A 19,582-nucleotide genomic window follows, 5' to 3' on the forward strand; every position below is an offset into this window, starting at 1 on the left:
TATCAAGGTTTCTCTCTGCTAATTTACAATGCAAATGCTTTTTCTCAATGCGCACACTCCCAGGAAGCAACAGGGCGCTCTAAAGTGGTTGCATTTCGAGAAGATGTTGCATTCTTGGCCTGGAGGTAGGAAAACGAACCGAACATTCTCGTTATTTGTCATTGCCTGTTTTCAGCACTCGTTGAATGTTTGATGTGTGGTCACATCTGATTTCGCTTTGCAGGATGGCGAAATGAAATGGTGAACTTTGCGATGAACCGGCCTCCTAACCTGACCTGAATCCGCCACATCACACCTGGGACGTTTCATTCCACGTTGCACCCCAGATTATCTCGGCGTTCCCAGAGGCCATGAATATAGTTTGGGGTGTACATCCAAGCACCAAAGAAGTAGGTCCAGACGCCCAGATGACAAAACGGGTATGTGGAGGCCACACACTCTAATTTCAATTGAGAAATGTCCACAGAAGTTGAATCAATTTCTGATTGGACATAATGTATTTTATCTTGTGTATGAATTTTGAATCCAGATCTCAAAGGCTTACAGGACAACCGACGTCACTTTTTTGTTTTTTAACTGACATCAGAAAAACGTTTTATGGCATCTAAAATACCCAAAACACGGAGTATGATATTTTTAGTCAAATGCAAAACACTAATAAAAATGCAAAAAATTGAGCTGTGAATTGGGCATTTTCAGAAAGTCCCGCCCCCAGTTTGTGACGTCACGCCAAGACGTTTTGCATTGCTTGTGAATCAAAACAATGGCTTCAGATTCGGAGAATATGCTTTCTTGTTACACATCCAGTTATGAATATGATTCAAATAGTTCTGAAGAGGAAAGCATACATGTTTGCAATCGATTTAAAGAATTATATGTGCCATTTTGAGGCAACATTGGGGGGAAAATCTCTCAACCAAAAAAAAGAGGCACAAAATGGCGACCTCCAGTGGCCACCTCCGCTTCCACAGGCTGATAAATTCCTTATATGGAGCTTGGATGCCCTCTTCTGGCGGCTTTTGGGGGCAACACGGTTCTCAGACCAAACATGTACAGCAAAATACATTGACGTGATGGAAGGACTGCTACAATGTGTCTTTTCGGTCAGGGGGCGGTCCTTTAGTGATGTCACGTGCGGACTCGTCACCAACTCAAAAACAAGACTTCCTGAGTATTCAGAGCGAGTCTTAAAACGTAAAATATAGCTATATGCGGTGGAATCTTTGTAAAATACGCTCAGTAGAAGTCATTTGAAGACATTTTACAAATTATGGACACAACTTGTCCGAGACGTCGGTTGTCCTTCAAAGGTTTCCATTTCAATTTGCTCGTTCTATTTTGTTATCAGTATGTTTAAAAACTACGGAAAGACTAAGACTTTCAACTGGAATATTTAGAGTTTTAGCTGATTGAGGAAGTGTTGTTCCATGCTTGCCATCCATTTGGGAGAAAAAAATACCAATTTTTACCAAAATAAAATCTGAGTACACACCAACAAAAAAAAATAAAAAATCAAAATTCATGTTCCATGCTTGCCATCCTTTTGGGAGTCAAAATATCAATTTGTTACCAAAATAAAATCTGAGGACACACTAACGTAAAATAAAATCAAAAGCTCATCTCAATTCACTCGCAAACAAACGATGTGAACAGCAAAGCATCAGTTCCAATATATAGAAATAGTAAGGTTTTTTGATTTGTTTTGTGTGCAATAATTTACATATGGTTGATTGCCGCTGTTAGTCGGTATTAACTCATTCACGAATTCATATGAGGATTTAAAATATGACAGAGCCCCATTCCCGAATTTGTTCTGGTTTAGTTTTTCATGCTTGGGTGCCAATAAAGCACTGGATATGGCCTCTGGCAGTTTTTTTTTCTTATACCCAAGGGGGCAGAATTTCCCCTTTTTCCATGTGAGCACTTTGTTCCAGCTTCAGCTGTTGTTAAAGCGCTATATAAACTAATATTTATGTATTGTATTGCATTTCGGACAGCCGCCCTCATTTCAAGCTCATATAACTCCAGACTCATAATTTAGGAATTAACTCTTTTTGTCTGATGAAAGAAGAGAGCTAAGGTTTCTTACCCTTCATTGAATGTTGATGTAGTCCTAAAACTCAATATTCTGTGGGTCCTGCAATTTGAGTGAAATTGACAAAAACCCTGGCACTGGAGTGCACACAATTTGACGATAGGGCAGATCTTATTTGTATGAATGAGATTCATTCAAGAGCTGTTGAAAAAAGTTGAATTATGCATGTCCAAATGCCACTTTTATTCTTGTATTTACTTTCAATTTTAAAACGGAACATATCTGACATAATCTGAAATGATGATAACCAGCACCAAAAAAAAGTCTCCCTGCGGACTCATTTAAACATGTATTTTGTTGCTCGTGTCTAACATGAAAATGATTCAGCAAACATCCGAGTTTAATGTTTGCTACATATAACATCCACTTTTCTTTTTTGGCAGCATGTTTTGCACACGTCTGTTTCAAGGTCCGACAGTGCAAACAAAGATAGTTGAGCACCTCGTATTGACACAAACTCCTGTTTGTGTTGGGGGTGATTTTAGTTGTGGTGTATTGTGTGTAATCAGATGCCTCGCGGGCATCTTAGCTGTCCTTGTGCAACATTTGATGTAGGTGAAGATAAAGTGGTTTCTTGGTGAGAAGTTGAAGTTTCTTCCTCTTGAAGTCGGTGGGCTTCTTGTATCTGGAAAAACAAAATGACGGTGTTTGAACCAGAGAGGGAAGTTTGGTTTGAGTCTGCAGACTTTTTTTTATGTGTACGAACGAGATGTCACATTCCATCTGGATGGACGTTTAGTTATTGATCAAGGACATTTTCATACCTCCAGTTTTGCCGTAATGAGTATGTTTTCATTATCCCATTCCGGGTTATGGTTTTATGTATGCAAATAACGGTTTCCAGTAAAAACAAGTCAAAAATTGTCAAAATAGTAAATACCCACAATACGATCGCTATGTATTGATGAAAAGGTTTCTTCTGATAGGTCCCTGCTCTAAGGTTGGGGGGAGCAGAGGACTGTTTGCTGAGACTACACTGATTACTTCTATTCTCCTGACTGATTATGGTCGACGACTGGCCTGATTGCCCCATTTGCTCTGGTATCCCCTCATCAGCATAACTAAGCCTATGTAACGATCTGAGAAGTGTGTTGTAAACACGATCGAAATTAAACCTCACACCACCATGGCGATTTAGTGAAGGGTTTTGCTGTTTTCTAAAAATAGCTTGCGCATTCACGTGCTACGGCTCATTCCTGGAATCAAGAATCAATAGTTTGGATCGGTTTAATCATTGTCATGTAATGGAATCTGTCGGGAAAAAAAGCAACAAAAAGTGTGAAATCTAAAAGAAAACTAGTCGTTTCGTTATTAATACTCCCAAGCATTTCCAAGAATTATACTTTGGTCAAGAAAGGGTGAATGTGCAACCCATAGGACTGTACAGTAGATGTGCATATTTGAAGTGACGAACAATGCCTTACAATTCATTGTACTTTTTAAACAAGATTGATGATTAACTGTTTGGTTGATTTAAAAAAAATATATATTGTTTTCTTAAAATAGTAGCAACCATGATATTGTCATGATTGACAAGTTGAACATTTTGTATTTTTTTCACACGTGTATCTTTGATATTGATCAACATTTGTATGGTGTTTTTAGCCTCATTTTAAGTAGCTGTAATGTTAAAAATCGTTTGGCTTCAGGGGGCAAAACTAGCAGTCATGCATTTTGGTAAAAAAAATAAAAATAACAAGGGAACATCATGCAAAACAAACTTACAGCTCAATCACAATGGGTCCAGGCTTGATCTCGTCCATTTCCAAAAAGGCAAAACATTTTGTGCTGGTAAACCTCTTCTTGGGTTTGTAGTGCTTGAATTCAAAGAAAATAGCTGCCCCTGCAGACGAAGGTTTATAAATCATTACCGTATTTTCTAGTGTATAAGGCGCACCCAAAGGCCTTAATTTTCTTCAAAAGAGGACCCTGCGCTTTATACGCAGGTGCGCCTAAACTAATATTGAGCCACAACAGGTCTCGCAACTACTGTCAGCAACTGCATTTCCCCCTGTAGAATAAGTAGTGCGTAACCCCAGCCTCTACTGTAGCACCATATAATGTGGTGTGCCTAATATTTGGAAAACTTGTTTTTTTCTATACAGGTAACATCCGAGTTACGACCGGTGCAATTTACGACCACCCGTACTTACGACCGCCAGACTTTTTATTTTTTTTTTTTTTTTTTTAGTATATGCCTGGCAACGCGCAAGTAGCCGGCAACGCGCACTACAATTTTGGCCAGCCGGCATGTCACACACACTCGCAAACAATCCACTGCGTGACTACATTCAATACAGTAGTTATACAGTGCAAATACCGTCTCGGCAACATCTCCTGTAGTACTGTACACTGCTTTTTTCCTTCGGCGTCCGCCTGAGTCCGAGCGTGTGAGTCGGGCGACCTCTTCTTGCCGTTAGCAGGGAGAGCGATTTTTTTCAACAGCTGTATTCTTTACGTATGTGTTTTCTTTAACCCACTATATAGAATCTAAATAAACTATAAATCAATAATATGAAATATAAAATGATGAAAACAACACTAAACGTAAGTATAACTTTTATAAATGAACTGTACAGTAAAAAGTTTTATATACATTACAGATACAGTTATACAGTAATAAAAATCGATAATACGAAATATAAAATGATAAAAAAGAGACTAATAGTTATAAAATTCATAAATGAATTGTAAACAGTTTGGTATATAGTAGTATTCAATAGAAAACGCTTAAAAACAACAGATTGACATTGTATACTATCCTGTCGTGTAAACGTCACGTCGGCCATTTTGAATGGATTTCGACTTACGACCATTTTGTCAGAATGAAACCCGGTCGTTATTCGGATGTTACTTGTATTATACTATTTGGAAAACTTTTTTCATTCATTGAAGGTGCGCCTTTTAGTCCGGTGTGCCTTCTATATGGAAAATGTTTATAAATACAGCATTCATTGCCTTATACATCTGGAAAAAGTTTATAAATACACAATTCATTGGGGGGTGGACCTTATACACCTTATACGCCTTATAAATCAGAAAATGTACTTGTAGAAATTACCCTTAGCCATCATTCGAAAATAAAATAGAATTACCGTATTTTCCGGTGTAATTTATTTTGATTTACCGGAAGTCATTTTTTTTTTCACAATAAAGTCTGGCCCTTTTTTGGGTCAATTCCAGATTTTTTTTCCCCACACTTGTGCTCTACTGTCACCTTTAGGTAGTTTCTCCAGATGCCTTTGGATCTCCACGTCCATCCCAAAGTGAATGCAGAGGTCTTCCTTCTTGGTGGCGACAGGAGTGTCCTGCACTGGGTTCAAGTCCACCCCATTTGAATCTACACATGTAGATGGCGTGCCACAATTTTTCCAAGACAAGCACAACTGAACACCAACATCAACATCAACTCTGGTAAGAATGAGGGAGGCACTGTCGTGTATTTTCGTACCTTTAACGCTAACGGTCATGTACGGGTCGATGCATTGCCCGGCATCTTTCAGACTAATTTTTTCTATTTGTATCGTCAGCAGCGTCATTCCGGGCTCGGAGGGTAACCGTGGTAACAAGGTACCTTAAAATGGGACAAAGATGTCAGATTTAAAAAAAAAACGATACACAGTGATACTTTGGCTTATGAACTTAATTGGTTCCCAGACATAGTGTGTAAAGCGAAAAGTGTGTATCCCAAAAATTAATTTCCCATAGGAAACCATTAAAATTAGAATAAACCGTTCCTAGGTCCCCATAAAACATAATTTTCTACTTTCTAATTTTCTAAGCCTTAAACTACACAAAATATACCTTATTTTATATATAATAAATGTGCTATGGTATTATAATTAAAGAAATAAACTGTCCTGTATAATAAAGTTGTTTTATTTACCTTTGTGATGGTCGTTGATGGCTTGATGGAATGGAGTGGCCGGTTTCATCAGCATTAAACACCTGATGAACGTAGCCTTCTTCTTTCACCCTCTTGAGGAATGATCCCTTGTAGCCTTGTAGGTGCTTTCTCTGTGATAATTTTATCTAGTTCCTTATCAATTGTGTTCTGTTTATCTGGGTTGATAGCTTTTTGCATCAAGTGTACAGATGGCTTGTGTGGGTTGTTTGTGGAGCCTGATTGATGGGATATTTTAACCTTGCAGTCTACACTCTGCCTTTGAACTATCAAAGTTGAAACTCTCACTGTCATCTGCCTGTCTCTTTAATGTTTAAACCACCTCCCCTCACTGCTGCGTTCTTGACCAATCACGTGGCTTTAACCGAAGACTGGGGGCGGAGAATAGAGACAAAAACAGTCGGCTGCTATTTTGTCACATCACTCATTGAGGCAGCTCCGTGTACGAAAACAGTTCGTATGCCAAGGTAAAATGTTCCTAAATTTAACGTTCGTAAGCCAAAGGGTTTGTAAACCGAGGTATCACTGTAAATCAATTTTTCACATTGTGGTAATTCCAGGAGATCTCACTACCAGAATCTGAGCCATGCGTATAACAGAAGCACAAATATACTTTTAATGATGAAGTCCGTCCTACCTTGTGAGGCTGGGAAGAAAGGAGGCAAGCAAGAATGAGAGGTGAAGTCATGCACAGCACCAACGGAAAACACAAAGGGGCACATCAACACCGTGACTCAACCGGGCAAGAAAAAGGGGGCGCCATGTTCATTTTTTGAAAATTACCTGGAGCTCTTGGGGGAAACGTTCCTGTCGAGCCAGCGACTGCGGCAGCATCTTCTTCCTCCAGCTCCAGGTTCTCCTCTTCACCGGGGGCCAGGATTTTTCTATTGAGGATGTTCATGATTCAATACTAGCTTACTGACAAAACATACCAAAATATGCTTATTACCTCAGGGGGACCGGTTGGACATTGAAGGGAAATTCTTTAGTGTACGTCAATAAATTTTGAATGACTATGGACAAAAAGGAATATTGTGTGCATCAGTCAAAAAATGATGAGGAGCGTCACTAAACTGCAAACAAATGGCGATCAGCAACTCACTACTTTCCAGTTTCTTCAAGTCTTCCAACTTGAACTCTTCTGTTGACTGCGTGCTCTAAGTACACAAATTGTCACTGCTCTCAAATGTTCATGTACCTTCATAGTTACACATGTTACTGCATTAAAAGAACCAAAACACACATACTAATCAATCAAATCATGAGAGGATTAATGTTTGGAAGGACCTAGTCAGAGCCCAGACCTAAACTACAGTGATACCTCGGCTTACGAATGCTTTAGCTCCCGAACTTTTCGCCTTACGAACATTACATTTGCGAGAATATAATCTTGGCGTACGAACTAGTTTTCGGCGGACGAACCAAACCACACAGCTCCACGGTGGCTGGCGGACTAGTTTGCGGCCCATGAACACCAAAGCACACGGTCGAACAGCGGCTCGCGGACTACTTTTCCTCCACCCCCTTTGAGTGCAGATGTGGTTTACTATCGAGTGGAGTACTTTTGCTGTTACGGAACCGAAAAAGACCCCACCACAGGCCAGTGTTAAACCGAAGAGGAAAGAGTGTTAAACCAAAAAAATTACGGTCGAGCAGAATAAGGAGATCATCGAAAAACACAAACGAGGTGTGTGTTTGTGTGACTTAGCATCCCAGTACCAGTATGCTAAGTCGACCATTGCTACGTGTGGCTATGGGTGTTTCTGTGTTGTCTAAGCAACAGTCTCAGGCAATCGAAGAGGTAGAAAAAACTTCTGTTGATTTGGATTAACGAAAAGCAGCTAGCAGGGGACAGTGTGAGTGGGGTATGATCGCCGAGAAAGCACGGCAACTTCACTCGGATATCAAGAGGCAACTACATCAACGATCATCACAATGGTAAATAAAACGACATTATGTAGCAGTTTATTTTTTAATTACAATATAATAGCACATTTATTATACATAAAGCAAGGTATATTTTGTGTAGTTTTCAGTCTTATTTAGTCGAAAATGATGTTTTATGGGGACGTGGGAACAGATTCTTCTTTTTTAATGATTTCATATGGGAAATAAATGTTTGACAGATGAACTTTTCGCCCTACACACGCTTTATGCGAACCAATTAAGTTTGTAAACTGATGTATCACTGTAGTTTGAAAGCAATGTGGACCAAAATCTGCATTACAGTACTATTAAAATGTATTCCGTTTCAGAATATGGCCTTTGGGGTTACACACTAACCTGCAAACTGATACTCCTCATCTCTAGGCATGTTGCAATCTTGCCTAAAATATTCTGAAATGCAAACAAAAAACATGAAGTCTCTGATAACGACATTATCCGTGTTTACACAACACACGAAAAACGTCTACCTTCTGGTCTTCTGTGAAGTCTGATGAGTTTGATGACTGCACTTCTTTTTGCAGTTGCCTTGCAAGACTGGAGATTAAATAAGAAGCAAATAAAATAAACTCAACGTTCGATGCACATTTCCACCCCCTGGTGTTCATCGATCAATGCGTCCTAATCTGAAATTTTACAGTATTGTAATTTTACGCTTACTTCGCTGGCGGGAAAATGATCAGGATTTACTTTGGTTTTCCTAAGGGATGGATCTTTTTTATTGTCAAGTATTTCCTCTCAGACCACAGGAAACCCACCCATAACAATGAGAGGGTGTGGCTGGCTGATATTTCTCAATACTCTGAGGAATATTGTTCTGCACATAGCAACACATGCACGCCGATGAAGGAAGAGAGTCAGATACTCGCGCGCACGCAACAAATGCCACATCTCGTCGCGTGTGCGGAAGATTCACTATAATGGACTGAATGGCAGCTCGGGAGCGAACTTGAGAGAGCCCCCCCGCCCCCAACCGATGGAAGGCTGTATGCATGCACGTTAGAGCCAGGACGCATACTTACATTTGGTACTCGTCTATAGCTTCCACTAATTGTCCCCACGAGTCAAAGTCCGTGCCTTTTCTGAAACTGGCGTGCCATTTCTGCAGTGTCTTGTTGACATCAGACATGTTTGGTAGGGCGGATACCGGCGGCCGATTCAGGGCAGCATAGCCGAGAACAAGTTTAATCTACGGGGGACTTCTTCGGGTCTTGAGCCTCCTTCACCGCGGGGCTCTCTGCCGCAGTTTGGGGCCACGCTGACTCACTCGGCGATCACTGACACCCTACCCATAACCGGAACGGACCAAACCCTTTCTGTCGGATCTGTGCGCACCCTGGAGTCCCATCCGTGAGGAGGAGAATCTACCGGAAGTCCCGCCTCCTGCTAGGATAGCGCGATTTTAAACACGCGGTTGTCAGATGAGTGCCTGGTGTAGACGCTCTGTCGATAAACAGGAAGAATCGTTCGTACAAAATTCACTTCACACAATTCAGGCCAAAGATACACTTGAAGTATAGGAGGAAACTTGCTAGGTGCACGATTTGTGGAAATATTGCATAGGTGCGGGGGGCACTAGGACCAAGCATCTCACCCAGCAGGTGAGATGCCTGGATACAACTGCTGCGACGTATACTGACCATAAAGGTTGACAAAGTTTCTTTTGTAGTTAGTAGCATAGTAACCTCCTACACGGAGACCTTGTAATATGTATCTATTTTCTCGCACATCGTCTGAATGTGCTTTTATTTTGAAAATACCCCAGACCATTTCCCATATTGTTATCGTAACTCTACGCAGCTGTGACATCATTAGCACGTCATGCTACAAGTAAGCAACATGACATGGGATTAAGATGGATAAAGTCACAATGGACTCTTCTGCGGCTGATGAGGTTGATATTTTGGACTCTGATATTGTTTGTTTGATGAGAGTCGGAAGGAATTCCGACTGGCTTCGCTTGGTTGAAAACACAGAGGTACGAACGCTTTGCTAGCTTCGTTAGCTAGCTAATCAAAATAACCTATTGTTAATGCACCAGAGTTAGTATATAACCACTAAGACTGACGCGCAAAAAAGACCGTTGCACTGACTGGATCCATTCTTGTGTTCAGGTCTCTGTTGGTCGTGGTTTTGACGTGACCTACCAACTTTTGTCTTCAAGTTACCCTTTAATGATTTCAAGGCTGCACTGCACATTTTCTCAAAGAGAAGATGGCCACTGGACAGTGACAGACAAGCAGGTACGCAGTCGTCGGGCTGTGGTGTCTTTTAGAATCCCATTTGCGTATAGCAATGTACAACATGGAACATGGAATCGCACACATGATGTAGGTTTCTTTCATTTTGTGATCACTGTCAGAGTCTGAATGGTGTGTGGGTGAATGGGATCCGGATACCCACCCAAGAAGCCCACCTGCTTCAGCTCGGCGATTCTATACATCTCGGTGTTCCTGTCATGGGGTCCAAAGCAGAGTTTGACTATATCCTTGTGCAGCGGCCACTCAAAGAAATTCAGCACCACTTGGCAAGCACACAGAAAGAGCCCGCAAAAACAGCGAACGCACCAAAGAAATCCAAGAGGAAGCTCACCGAAGAAGAAGTAGAGCCATCAACCTCAAAGGCCAAATTGTACCGTTGCTCATATCCGGACAAGTCGTTGGCACAGCCAGGCCCCCTACCACCAACCAGGCGCCACCAGCGGCGCAGTTCCTCTCAGCTGGAGGAGGCCACTCCCAAGCAATATGTGGAAGAGGCAAACCGGAGTTGCGTTGGCTTGGATGTCCCCTGCGACCTGGACAACTTGCGCATGTATGTGTCGTTCACAAAAGTGACACACACGCTCCGTTGCAATAAATATCACAGTCTAATTTTGTGCTTGCCTCCTTTCAGGTACAGCCAAAACATTTTGATGCTCAGGGAGGAGGTGGACAACATGCAGAGGCAGGTCACCTCGCTGGAAGGTGAACCCCAATCGGACAGGGAGGAGCAGATCAACCAGCTGCAGGGGCAGCTGAAGACCCTACGAAGCAAGATGCAGAAATTGGAGATGTTTGAGAGGTCCTTCAGTCAAACTAAAAGGCAACAGGAGGTGAGAACCTGCTCAAAGCAAGTCACCATTTTGTTACAGCATGACCTGATTATTGATTTGTTTGGTTGAGATTAACTTGTTCATTGCCATTCCCAAATTTATTTGGGAATAGAAAATATGAAGTGGAGCACCATTCCTGAATTTCTTCTGTTTTTTTTTCTTCTTTGGGTGCCGATAAAGCGCTGCTCATGGCCTCTGGCAATGTTCTAGCTTCAGCTGTTGTTAAAGCACTATATAAGCCAATACTGTATGTATTGCATTGTATTTAGGACAGCCACCCTCATTTCAAGCTCATATAACTCCAGACCCATATAATTTTGAAATTAACTCTTTTTTTTCCCCATAAAAGAAGAGAATCGAAGGTTTCTAACCCTGTATTGAACGTTTATGTAAAAAGTCTACTTTTTTAATAATAATATATTTTATTTCTAAGCGCAGATCAAAACTCAAGGACAATTTACAGTCACGGGATAAGAAGTTTTTTTTGTGTGCGTAGCACAGCAGCAGAGTTCTGAAAGGTAAAAGTAGAAAAACAAAATACAGGAGCTGCTAGAAAGGCGGCCACTCTCACGGCGCCATCTTGAAGTAAAAAAAACAAAGACACAGAGTCATTCATTCTTTAGCACTTGCTGTACCCTCTTTGACATAAAGCGGTTAACACACGTTTCGGTTTTACTTTGACAGATTGATCGATTAAATCGATCTAATCAAGTTGTTGCGATCCAATTGGTAATTTCGTGTACAAAATAAGCGTCTGTTGTTTGCCAACCGACAGTAAGTAAATAACACAAAGTTCCGAGTTGTAATAATACTGTAATGCCCGTCGGCGTGATAAAGGATGCGCAGTCGCTGGCACAGCTAGTCAGACTTTTATTAAAGGACAACCGACAAGTTGTGTCCATAATTTCTAAAATGGCTTCAAATGACTTCTACTGAGCATATTTTACAAAGATTCCACCACATATAGCTATATTTTACGTTTTGAGACTCGTGCTGAATATTCCTGGAGTCTTGTTTTTGAGTTGCTGACGAGTCCGTATGTGATGTCACTGAAGGAACGCCCATGACCGAAAAAAAGGACACATTATAGCAGGTCTGAAAACCTCGTGTTGCACCAGAAGAGGACGTCCAAGCTCCATATAAGGAATTTATCAGCCTGTGGAAGCGGAGGTGGCCACTGGAGGTCGCCATTTTGTGCCTCTTTTCTGGTGATCCATTGTTGCCCTAATGTTGCCTCAAAATGGCACGGAATAAATTCTTTAATCGATTGCAAACATGTATGCTTTCCTCTTCAGAACAATTTGAATCATATTCATAACTGGATGTGTAACAAGAAAGCATATTCACCGAATCTGAAGCCATTGTTTTGATTCTCCAGCAATGCAAGACGTCTTGGCGTGACGTCACGAACTGGGGGCGGGAATTTCTGAAAATGCCTAATTCGCAGCCCAATTTTTTGCAGATTTTGGACACTTCATTTTTATTAGTGTTTTGCATTTGAATAAAAATATCGTACTGCGTGTTTTGGGTATTTTAGATGCTATAAAATGTTTTTCTGATGTCAGTTAGGAAACAAAAAAGTGACGTTGGTTGTCCTTTAAGCAAACGTAGCAAGTAGCACATTCATGCAGAAGTTGTTAGTGTCACAACAAGTCTGACTTTATTTTCAGCTCACTTTAAAATCAGAATTCTGAGAATAAAGTCAGAATTCTCACTTTAAAGTCAGAATTCTGAGAATAAAGACAAAATCTTGTTAACCTTATTTTTTTTCTTCAGTGGCCTAATCCTCTTCTGTACAAAACAGTAGCCTTTTTTTACCAAATCTAATCTACGTACTGGTACCGCTTTTTGTTACCGCAACCTGCCCATATCTGCTTGCAGCTTCCCGATACATGTTCGATGTATTCATATTTTGGCAACACGCACGTAGGCATCAAACGTTGTTTGAATCCAGATCATAGCTGTCCGTTTTGGCCTAACCCGCTCACAAGCTAACAAATGTCACACTAACGTACTTGTTCCATTTAGGTTCTTGCAAGAAAGAAAGTGTGACATACTAAAATGACCGTTTGTGGAATTGAAGAATATTTTTTTTATTCTCCAGTTTCAAATACTGAAATGAGCTTCAGGACCTTTTAAACATTCAGTGTAGCGTTAGAAACGAATCTATTCTTTCATCAAACGAAAGTTAATTCCTAAATGATATGAGTCTGGAGTTATATGAGCTTGAAATGAGGGTGGGTGTCCAATATACAACGCAATACATACATATTGGTTTATATAGCGCTTTAACAACAGCTGAAGCTGGAACGAAGCGCTAACATGGAAAAAAGGGAAATGCTACCCCCTTGTGGATTAAAAAAAAAAAACATTGCAAGAGGCCATGGCCAGCGCTTTATTGGCACCCAAGCATGACAAAACAACCCAAACAAATATGAGAATGACGCTCTACGTTATATTTTCAATTCCCAAATACATTTGTGAATGGCAGTGAATGAGTGAAGAGAAAAAGACGTATTGTCAGCCATGCAGAAATTGAGATGGCAACCAATATTTCCACCTGTGTATCTCCTGCCCTGCCCGTCTAGGCACGATGGGGCACGGGGCTTTCAGCTGCTCTTCCCCCATACTCTGTAACTCACTTCCTCCCAGCATTCGTAACATTGATTCTCTTCCCATCTCAAAACCCACATATTTAAAATCACATATTCTGTGTAGATGTTTCTCTTGTTTCTATTGATAACTGTATTTTATTTATTGTATTCTATTTGTGATTGGATTGTATTTTATGTATTATTGTACCTACGCTTGTCTGTGACTGTAAAGTGTCCTTGAGAGCTTTGAAAGGCGCTTAAAATGAAATGTATTATTATTATTAATATTGAACCAGTTGCTTTATTCCCTCTTCTGGATTCAAATGCTTAGAAAACACAGCAGCAAAGGGAGCTGATGGAACAACAGTTAGAAGATGCCTTGCAAGAGGTAAAATCACACATGATACGCAAATGAGAAATGCATTACATGTCCATTTTTTTTTCTTTTTCTCATTGCTCAATTTGTTCTCAACGCTCATTAGCAGAGAAAAGTCATGGACGAACTTTCAGTTTCTCTGACAAAGTTCGAGGAGATTCTGTTGGCCAAAAACAAAGAGCTTGAAGTGACCAAGGTGGGTTGCGACACTGGGAACCTCGTTCGGGCGCCACGTTTTATCTGGCCTTCATACTACAGTGATACCTCGATTTAAGAACTTTTCGGTTTATGGACGTTATATTTATGAAAAAATTTAACTTGGCATATGAACTTTTTTCGTACACGGAGCTGCCTCAATTAGTGATGTGTCGTTCGCGAACGAGCCCGCTCTTCTAACAACAAAATGGCAGCCGACTGTTATTGTTCTCTATTCCTCGCCCCCAGTCTTCGGTTAAAGCCACGTGATTGGTCAAGTACGCAGCAGTGAGGGGAGGAGGTTTAAACCTTAAAGAGACAGGCAGACGACAGTGAGAGAGTTTTTAAAATATCCCATCAATCAGGCTCCACAAATAACCTGCACAAGCCATCTCTACACTTGATGCAAAAAGCTATTGACCCAGCTAAACAGAACACAATTAATGAGGTCCTACATAAAATTATCACAAGGAAATCACCTACAAGCGATCATTCCTCTAAATGGTGAAAGAAAAAGGTTATGTTCCACATCAAGTGTTTAATGCTGAGGAAACAGGCCACTCCATTCCATCGAGCCATCAATGACCATCACAAAGGTAAATAAAATGACTTTTATTATATAGTACAGTTTATTTCTTTCGTTATAATACCATAGCACATTTATTATACATAAAATAAGGTATACTTTGTGTAGTTTTAAGGCTTAGAAAATTAGAAAGTAGAAAATTGTGTTTTATGAGGACCTGGGAACGAATTATTCTCATTTTAATGGTTTCCTATGGGAAATTAATTTTTGGCATGCACACTTTTCGCCTTACACATTCTGACTGGAAACCAATTAAGTTCGTAAGCCAAGGTATCACTGTATTTCTGTTCCCAGGAGGAGAAGAAAAAGGCGAGAGCCCAGAAGGAGGAAGTCGTCACCCAAGTGAGTGAGGTCCTGGAAACGGAGCTCCAGTGCGTTATCTGCTCCGAGCTCTTTATTGAGGTGCCAGCCAGTCCAATCTGCTAATGTTTGACTCGCGTCTCGAATACCCCAAACCGAAAAGACACTTTTTTTCTCTTCTTTGGTATCTCCAGACCGTCATTCTGAACTGTGCTCATAGCTTCTGTTGCCGTTGCATCACCCAGTGGCGCAAAAAGAAAGAGGAGTGCCCCATCTGCCGACAGGCCATCAAGTCACAGACGCGTTGTCTTGCACTGGACAACTTCATCGACAGCATGGTGGAGAACCTCAGTTTGGATATGAAGGCCAGACGGCAGACGCTCATCTCTGAGCGCAAAGAAGAGATGTGCGTTAAATCAATCCAAGACGGAGTCCCCTAAACCTCTACATGAGCGTTTTATAATAATGATAATAATGATAATACATTTCATTTAATTTCTCAGCGCCTTTCAAAACTCTCAAGGTCAGTTTACAGTCACAGGATACGTTTTTCTGTGGGTGAGCAGCAGCTGCCACACGTGCCAGCGTTCACTAAACTCGAAAGTAACTCAAATAGATAGAAAGCTAGCTAACCGGCTAGTACATAGCTAATAGGTATCTAGCTAATAGCTAGCTACCTAATAGATAGCTAGCTAATAGATAGGCATCTAGGTTGCAAGCTAACAAATATCCAGCTATTAGATAGCTAGCCAGATAATAATAATAATAATAATAATAATAATAATCCATTTCATTCATAAGCACCTTTCAAAACTCTCAAGGTCACTTTACAGTCACAGGATAAGTTTTTTTGTGGGTGAGCAGCGGCAGCCACACGCGCCAGCTTTCAATCAACCCGGAATAACTCAAATAGATCGAAAGCTAGCTAGATAGCTAATAGATAGCTAGCGTGATATTTAACATAACTAGCTAGCTAGATAGATAGCTAATAGCAAATAGCCAGCCAGATAGCTGGATAATAAACAGCAAATAGATAGCAAGCTAGGTAGCCACCCAGATAGCTAGTGATAAATACTGACAGTAATTCAAAATACGCTGTTTTTTTTTTTTTGTTTTTTTGGGTGGGGGGGATGAACCATTGTGCGCTTGACTACGATGGTATTTTCAACCCAAAAATAAGTTCAGGGGTAATTTAGTGTCGGGAGACAAAATGGATGACTTTTAGCATAGCCCAGCACGTTGGTTGTGGACTTGGTGGATTAAAAAAAAGGCTTTTTTTTGTTTTATTTTGAAATGTACCGTATTTTCTGCACTATAAGGCGCACAGAAAAGAAAAGATTTTCTTCAAAAGCTGATCATGCCCCTCATAATCCGGTGCGCCTTCTCTATGGAAAATATTTTAAAATGTCTTTCATTGAAGGTGCCCCTTATAATGCAGTGCACCTTATGTATGGAAAATGTTTTTAAATGTGTCATTCGTGCAAGGTGTACTTTATATTCCAGAAAATACAGTCATTTCATCCTATCAATGTCAATATGTGAATGTTCCCCAGATCCTGATACTTTCATGAGCATTTTTTTTCTTTTCCCTCTAGTTCACCAGCGGCTAGCCCTGCACGTGTGATTGTGACCCAAGATGAGGTGAGCAACAGCAGCAGTAGCAGCAGCCCAAGTATGAGCGATGGCGGCACCTCGACAGACAGCCGCCACAGACGCGATTGGATCCCCAGTCCTCATCACAGCATTTCCTCTCATAGTGAGTTTAAAGTTTTGTTAGCAACGTTGTCACAGTGATACCTTCGCTTACGAACTTAATTGGTTCCCAGACAGTGTGTAAGGCGAAAAGTGTGTATCCCAAAAATTAATTTCCCATAGGAAACCATTAAAATGAGAATAATCCATTCCCAGGTCCCCATAAAACAATTTTCTACTTTCCAATTTTCTAAGCCTTAAAGGACAACCGACGTCACTTTTTTTTGTTTCTTAACTGACATCAGAAAAATGTTTTATAGCATCTAAAATACCCAAAACACGCAGTATGATATTTTTATTCAAATGCAAAACACCAATAAAAATGACTTAGTGTCCAAAATCTGCAAAAAATTCAGCTGTGAATTGGGCATTTTCAGAAAGTCCCGCCCCCAGTTCGTGACGTCACGCCAAGACGTCTTGCATTGCTGCAGAATCAAAACAATGCCGTCAGATTCGAAGAATATGCTTTCTTGTACCACATCCAGTTATGAATATGATTCAAATAGTTCTGAAGAGGAAAGCATACATGTTTGCAATCGATTAAAGAATTTATTCCGTGCTATTACGAGGCAACATTGAGGGGAGATGTCTCAACGAAAAAGAGGCACAAAATGACGCCCTCCTGTGGCCACCTCCGTTTCCACAGGCTGATAAATTCCTTATATGGAGCTTGGCCGCCCTCTTCTGGCGGCTTTTGGGTGCAACACGAGGTCCCCAGACCAAACAAGTACAGCAAAATACATTGACATGATGGAAGGACCGCTACAATGCGTCTTTTTCGGTCAGGCGGTCAGGGGCGTTCCTTTCGTGACGTCACGTACGGACTCATCACCAACTCAAAAACAAGACTTCCTGAATATTCAGCACGAGTCTTAAAACGTAAAATATAGCTATATGCGGTGGAATCTTATTAAAATACGCTCAGTAGAAGTCATTTGAAGCCATTTTACAAAGTATGGACACAACTTGTCCGGAGACGTCGGTTGTCCTTTAAAACTATCCAAAATATACCTTATTTTATGTAAAATAAATGTGCTCTGGTATTATAATTAAAGAAATAAATTGTATTTTATAATAAAGTTGTTTTATTTACCTTTGTGGTGGTCGTTGATGGCTTGATGGAATGGAGTGGCTGGTTTCCTCAGCATTAAACACTTGATGAGGAACATAACCTTCTTTCACCATCTTGAGGAATGATCCCTTGTAGGTGCTTTCTCTGTGATATTTTTATCTAGTTCCTCATCAATTGTGTTCTGTTTGATTTAGGGGATATTTTAACCTTGCAGTTTACACTCTACCTTTGAACTATCAAAGTTGTAACTCTCTCACTGTCGTCTGCCTGTCTCTTTAATGTTTAAACCCCCCCCTCCCCCTCACTGCTGCGTTCTTGACCAATCACGTGGCTTTAACCGAAGACTGGGGGCAGGGAATAGAGGACAAAAACGGTCTGCTGCCATTTTGTTGTTCGAACGGGCCCGTTCGCGAACGACACATCACTCATTGAGGCAGCTCCGTGTCCGAAAAAACGTCGTATGCCAAGGTACAGTTTGTATGCCAAGGTGAAATTTTCATAAATTTAACGATCGTAAACTGAAAAGTTCGTAAGCCAAGGGGTTCGTAAACTGAGGTATCACTGTATTTGCAAAACGGTGGCATTTTTCATGTCATTCTTTTTCCATTTTGCAGATGAGTCGGATATCCAAGATGAGGAGACCACCCACAGCAGCAGAAGTAGCAGTAGTGAAAGCGAAAGCGATAGCAGTTCTTCCCATGAAACAGGAAACTCCTTCCCGCTTCACCGCAGTTCCCATTATAGTGAGTGAAACGGTGAAGACTTAGATTTTTTTTAATGTCATGTATCAATCTCAAAATCCAGTGACACTTTTCCGGATGCGCTTATGGTGAAGGTGAGTTGACAGGAATGAGTAGAGAACCCCCACCCCCCCAAATCGAATGCCTTTAGTGCAGAAACGATTGGAGGCAAACCTGTACTCGTCTGATAAAGTTGTCAATCAGTTTGAGGGAGGGAGTGGGACACATCTTTTTGGGTCACCCTCCTGAAAGAGGAGTGTGTCAAAGTGATTGACAACTTTGTCAGACGAGTACAGGTTTGCTTGCAACAAAATGGTGGACATTTGGAACACATCTTGGGAAAGCCATAAAAGGACTAAAAATTAACAGAAATAGCTGTAACTCTGGCGAATGGTCTTCCATAAACTGAATGATGTGTGGTTGTAATTTGAAATAAACAGCTTTTTAATCAAAGCCACAACTGAAATGTTCATGGGTACGCATCTTTAGGCAATCTAGTTAAATCTGGGCCCCTCTATTTTAGAATTTGTCTTCCTTTTCAGACCCAACTGGCCCCCTTTTTTAATTTCCCCAATGCATCCCTGCACTTTGTTGTTGTACGACACACATGAATTTATCACATTTTGTAACCTGTATTACATCATCCTCCTAGTCTTAGAACCTTCACTGAAATGAACATTTTTTGTTTTTCTGGTATGCTTCACAGATTTGAGAATCATCTATCGTGATGAGAACAGCGATTAATAGCAACAACCTCAGACGTGTGGAGGCCTACAACTGGACTTATTCCGATTTTTGTTTCGTAACAGTCATTTCTCTCATTTCTGCAATGCGAGTTCAGAAAAAAAAATGTTTTACAACTAAAACAATAAAAACATGTCCGTGTTTTTTTTTCTCTTCAATTGACTGGGCCTTTGTCCATTTCTTGGCCAA

The 19,582-nt window shown here is 40.7% G+C and overlaps 2 protein-coding genes across 3 annotated transcripts; one reads left to right on the forward strand and one right to left on the reverse strand.

Moving 5' to 3' along the window:
* Positions 1 to 2,239: 2,239 nt before the first annotated feature.
* Positions 2,240 to 9,301, reverse strand: aida (axin interactor, dorsalization associated). 2 transcript variants are annotated; one of them, XM_089022489.1, is made up of 11 exons: positions 8,966 to 9,301; positions 8,414 to 8,480; positions 8,283 to 8,336; positions 7,102 to 7,156; positions 6,949 to 7,012; positions 6,783 to 6,883; positions 6,637 to 6,645; positions 5,547 to 5,669; positions 5,313 to 5,435; positions 3,821 to 3,938; positions 2,240 to 2,720 (listed from the first exon to the last, which is right to left on the reverse strand). In XM_089022489.1, exons 1-11 carry the CDS (start codon positions 9,070 to 9,072, stop codon positions 2,621 to 2,623), a joined length of 921 nt encoding a protein of 306 aa, XP_088878615.1. In that variant the 5' UTR covers positions 9,073 to 9,301; the 3' UTR covers positions 2,240 to 2,620. The 2 variants fall into 2 exon arrangements, with proteins under 2 accessions (XP_088878615.1, XP_088878616.1); XM_089022490.1 differs by lacking the exon at positions 6,637 to 6,645 and having other exon boundaries at positions 8,966 to 9,300.
* A 234-nt stretch (positions 9,302 to 9,535) lies between these two features.
* On the forward strand, positions 9,536 to 19,551 carry rnf8 (ring finger protein 8, E3 ubiquitin protein ligase). The gene is made up of 11 exons (XM_089022484.1): positions 9,536 to 9,921; positions 10,058 to 10,186; positions 10,306 to 10,754; positions 10,836 to 11,034; positions 13,960 to 14,016; positions 14,111 to 14,200; positions 15,080 to 15,187; positions 15,280 to 15,491; positions 16,681 to 16,841; positions 18,524 to 18,652; positions 19,356 to 19,551. The coding sequence occupies exons 1-11, from the start codon at positions 9,799 to 9,801 to the stop codon at positions 19,391 to 19,393; spliced, it is 1,695 nt and encodes a 564-aa protein (XP_088878610.1). The 5' UTR covers positions 9,536 to 9,798; the 3' UTR covers positions 19,394 to 19,551.
* Positions 19,552 to 19,582: the final 31 nt, after the last annotated feature.

Source organism: Hippocampus bargibanti, linkage group LG19, assembly GCF_051943395.1.
Source record: "Hippocampus bargibanti isolate YZ-2025 linkage group LG19, ASM5194339v1, whole genome shotgun sequence".
Taxonomy (NCBI): domain Eukaryota; kingdom Metazoa; phylum Chordata; class Actinopteri; order Syngnathiformes; family Syngnathidae; genus Hippocampus; species Hippocampus bargibanti.

Coding starts and splice junctions, on each gene's coding strand:
- aida (XM_089022489.1), bottom strand. CDS start 9,072: ATGTCTGATGTCAACAAGACACTGCAGAAATGGCACGCCAGTTTCAGA. Junction 8,481..8,965: donor GCTATAGACGAGTACCAAAT/GTAAGTATGCGT, acceptor TTTAATCTCCAG/TCTTGCAAGGCAACTGCAAA. Junction 6,884..6,948: donor GTCCAACCGGTCCCCCTGAG/GTAATAAGCATA, acceptor CATCCTCAATAG/AAAAATCCTGGCCCCCGGTG.
- rnf8 (XM_089022484.1), top strand. CDS start 9,799: ATGGATAAAGTCACAATGGACTCTTCTGCGGCTGATGAGGTTGATATT. Junction 11,035..13,959: donor AAACTAAAAGGCAACAGGAG/GTGAGAACCTGC, acceptor TCAAATGCTTAG/AAAACACAGCAGCAAAGGGA. Junction 18,653..19,355: donor TCACCGCAGTTCCCATTATA/GTGAGTGAAACG, acceptor TATGCTTCACAG/ATTTGAGAATCATCTATCGT.